At 43.0% G+C, this 2,500-nt stretch overlaps 1 protein-coding gene across 5 annotated transcripts in view; it reads right to left on the bottom strand.

Moving 5' to 3' along the window:
* Positions 1-2,500, bottom strand: part of LOC143275322 (sodium/hydrogen exchanger 6-like) — a 58,831-nt gene that overhangs the window by 45,444 nt on the left and 10,887 nt on the right. For all 5 annotated transcript variants that reach the window (XM_076579332.1, XM_076579334.1, XM_076579331.1 and 2 more), the window contains exon 5: positions 2,341-2,438. In XM_076579332.1, coding sequence (XP_076435447.1) covers positions 2,341-2,438 — 98 coding nt within the window. The remainder of the gene's footprint in view (positions 1-2,340; positions 2,439-2,500) is intronic.

Below are 2,500 nucleotides of genomic sequence, written 5' to 3'. Positions count from 1 at the left end.
ACCCATCATTTTAACCCATTCAACCCTATCCTCAGATAGAAAGTCCTACACTTTAACTCCTCAGCTGCTGCACCCATCATTTTAACCCATTCCACCCTGTCCTCAGATAGAAAGTCCTACACTTTAACTCCTCAGCTGCTGCACCCATCATTTTAACCCATTCAACCCTGTCCTCAGATAGAAAGTCCTACACTTTAACTCCTCAGCTGCTGCACCCATCATTTTAACCCATTAAACCCTGTCCTCAGATAGAAAGTCCTACACTTTAACTCCTCAGCTGCTGCACCCATCATTTTAACCCATTAAACCCTGGGAAGTTTACAGCCTCCATACCATACTGATGCAGAAAAAAACACAGAAAATATACTGTCTTTCTTCCAAATTACATGTGGACACATCTGGAAAATCTATTGAAGTTAGCCCCATTTCTTTGCGGTTTGTGCATGTGTAGCAACATGAAAACTGTTTTAATGACGGCTTGTGCATGTGTAGCAATGTGAAAACTGTTTTAATGACGGTTTGTGCATGTGTAGCTATGTGAAAACTGTTTTAATGATGGTTTGTGCATGTGTAGCTATGTGAAAACTGTTTTAATGATGGTTTGTGCATGTGTAGCAACGTGAAAACTGTTTTAATGACGGTTTGTTCATGTGTAGCAACGTGAAAACTGTTTTAATGATGGTTTGTGCATGTGTAGCAACATGAAAACTGTTTTAATGACGGTTTGTGCATGTGTAGCAACGTGAAAACTGTTTTAATGACGGTTTGTGCATGTGTAGCAACGTGAAAACTGTTTTAATGACGGTTTGTGCATGTGTAGCTATGTGAAAACTGTTTTAATGATGGTTTGTGCATGTGTAGCAACGTGAAAACTGTTTTAATAATGGTTTGTTCATGTGTAGCAACGTGAAAACTGTTTTAATGATGGTTTGTGCATGTGTAGCAACATGAAAACTGTTTTAATGACGGTTTGTGCATGTGTAGCTATGTGAAAACTGTTTTAATGATGGTTTGTGCATGTGTAGCAACGTGAAAACTGTTTTAATAATGGTTTGTTCATGTGTAGCAACGTGAAAACTGTTTTAATGATGGTTTGTGCATGTGTAGCAACGTGAAAACTGTTTTAATGACGGTTTGTGCATGTGTAGCAACGTGAAAACTGTTTTAATGACGGTTTGTGTATGTGTAGCAATGTGAAAACTGTTTTAATGACGGTTTGTGCATGTGTAGCAACGTGAAAACTGTTTTAATGACGGTTTGTGCATGTGTAGCTATGTGAAAACTGTTTTAATGACGGTTTGTGCATGTGTAGCAACATGAAAACTGTTTTAATGACGGTTTGTGCATGTGTAGCAACATGAAAACTGTTTTAATGACGGTTTGTGCATGTGTAGCAACATGAAAACTGTTTTAATGACGGTTTGTGCACGTGTAGCAATGTGAAAACTGTTTTAATGACGGTTTGTGCATGTGTAGCAACGTGAAAACTGTTTTAATGACGGTTTGTGCATGTGTAGCAACGTGAAAACTGTTTTAATGACGGTTTGTGCATGTGTAGCAACGTGAAAACCATTTTAATGACACAAGTTTTGACATCAGAGTGATGATGGGGCACAGGCTCAATGACCCTCTGGAGACCAATCGTCAGCAGTTTCCTGTGGACTGCCAGCGTGAGACTGTGGCAGACGAACCCAAACGTGGCCGCGTATGAAGGGACTTGAAATGAACAGCACCCCCGAAAGCGGAGTATGGCTGCCTACATGGCGGGTTAAAAACGGTCATACACATAAAAGCCCACTCGTGTGCATACGAGTGAACGTGGGAGTTGCAGCCCACGAACGCAGAAGAAGAGAAATGAACAGTGTGGGAGTAACGCTGCTGAAAACGGTGCAGATGATGGGGCAGCAATACAAACCAACAACAACTTCTTCTTCTTCTTCTGCGTTCGTGGGCTGCAACTCCCACGTTCACTCGTATGCACACGAGTGGGCTTTTACGTGTATGACCGTTTTTACCCCGCCATGTAGGCAGCCATACTCCGTTTTCTGGGGTGTGCATGCTGGGTATGTTCTTGTTTCCATAACCCACCGAACGCTGACATGGATTACAGGATCTTTAACGTGCGTATTTGATCTTCTGCCTGCATATACACACGAAGGGGGTTCAGGCGCTAGCGGGTCTGCACATATGTTGACCTGGGAGATGGTAAAAATCTCCACCCTTCACCCACCAAGCGCCGTCACCGTGATTCGAACCCGGAACCCTCAGATTGACAGTCCAACGCTTTAACCACTCGGCTATTGCGCCCGTCACCACCACCAACAACAACAAAAGACTTACCAGGATCGGTGGCAGAGATAATGGCTCCGAACAGAAAGCAGTCGTTGAGGCCGAAGTCAATGTCCTTCATGACATGAGTGAAGCCATACAGGATGCCACTGAAATCAGCACATTGCACAAAGTGTTAGTATGCCTCCAGAGTGGCTTTACCTACGTCGTC

Source organism: Babylonia areolata, chromosome 30 (genome assembly GCF_041734735.1).
Source record: "Babylonia areolata isolate BAREFJ2019XMU chromosome 30, ASM4173473v1, whole genome shotgun sequence".
Classification (NCBI taxonomy): Eukaryota; Metazoa; Mollusca; class Gastropoda; order Neogastropoda; family Buccinidae; genus Babylonia; species Babylonia areolata.
This window is presented reverse-complemented; position numbering and strand designations above follow the sequence as displayed.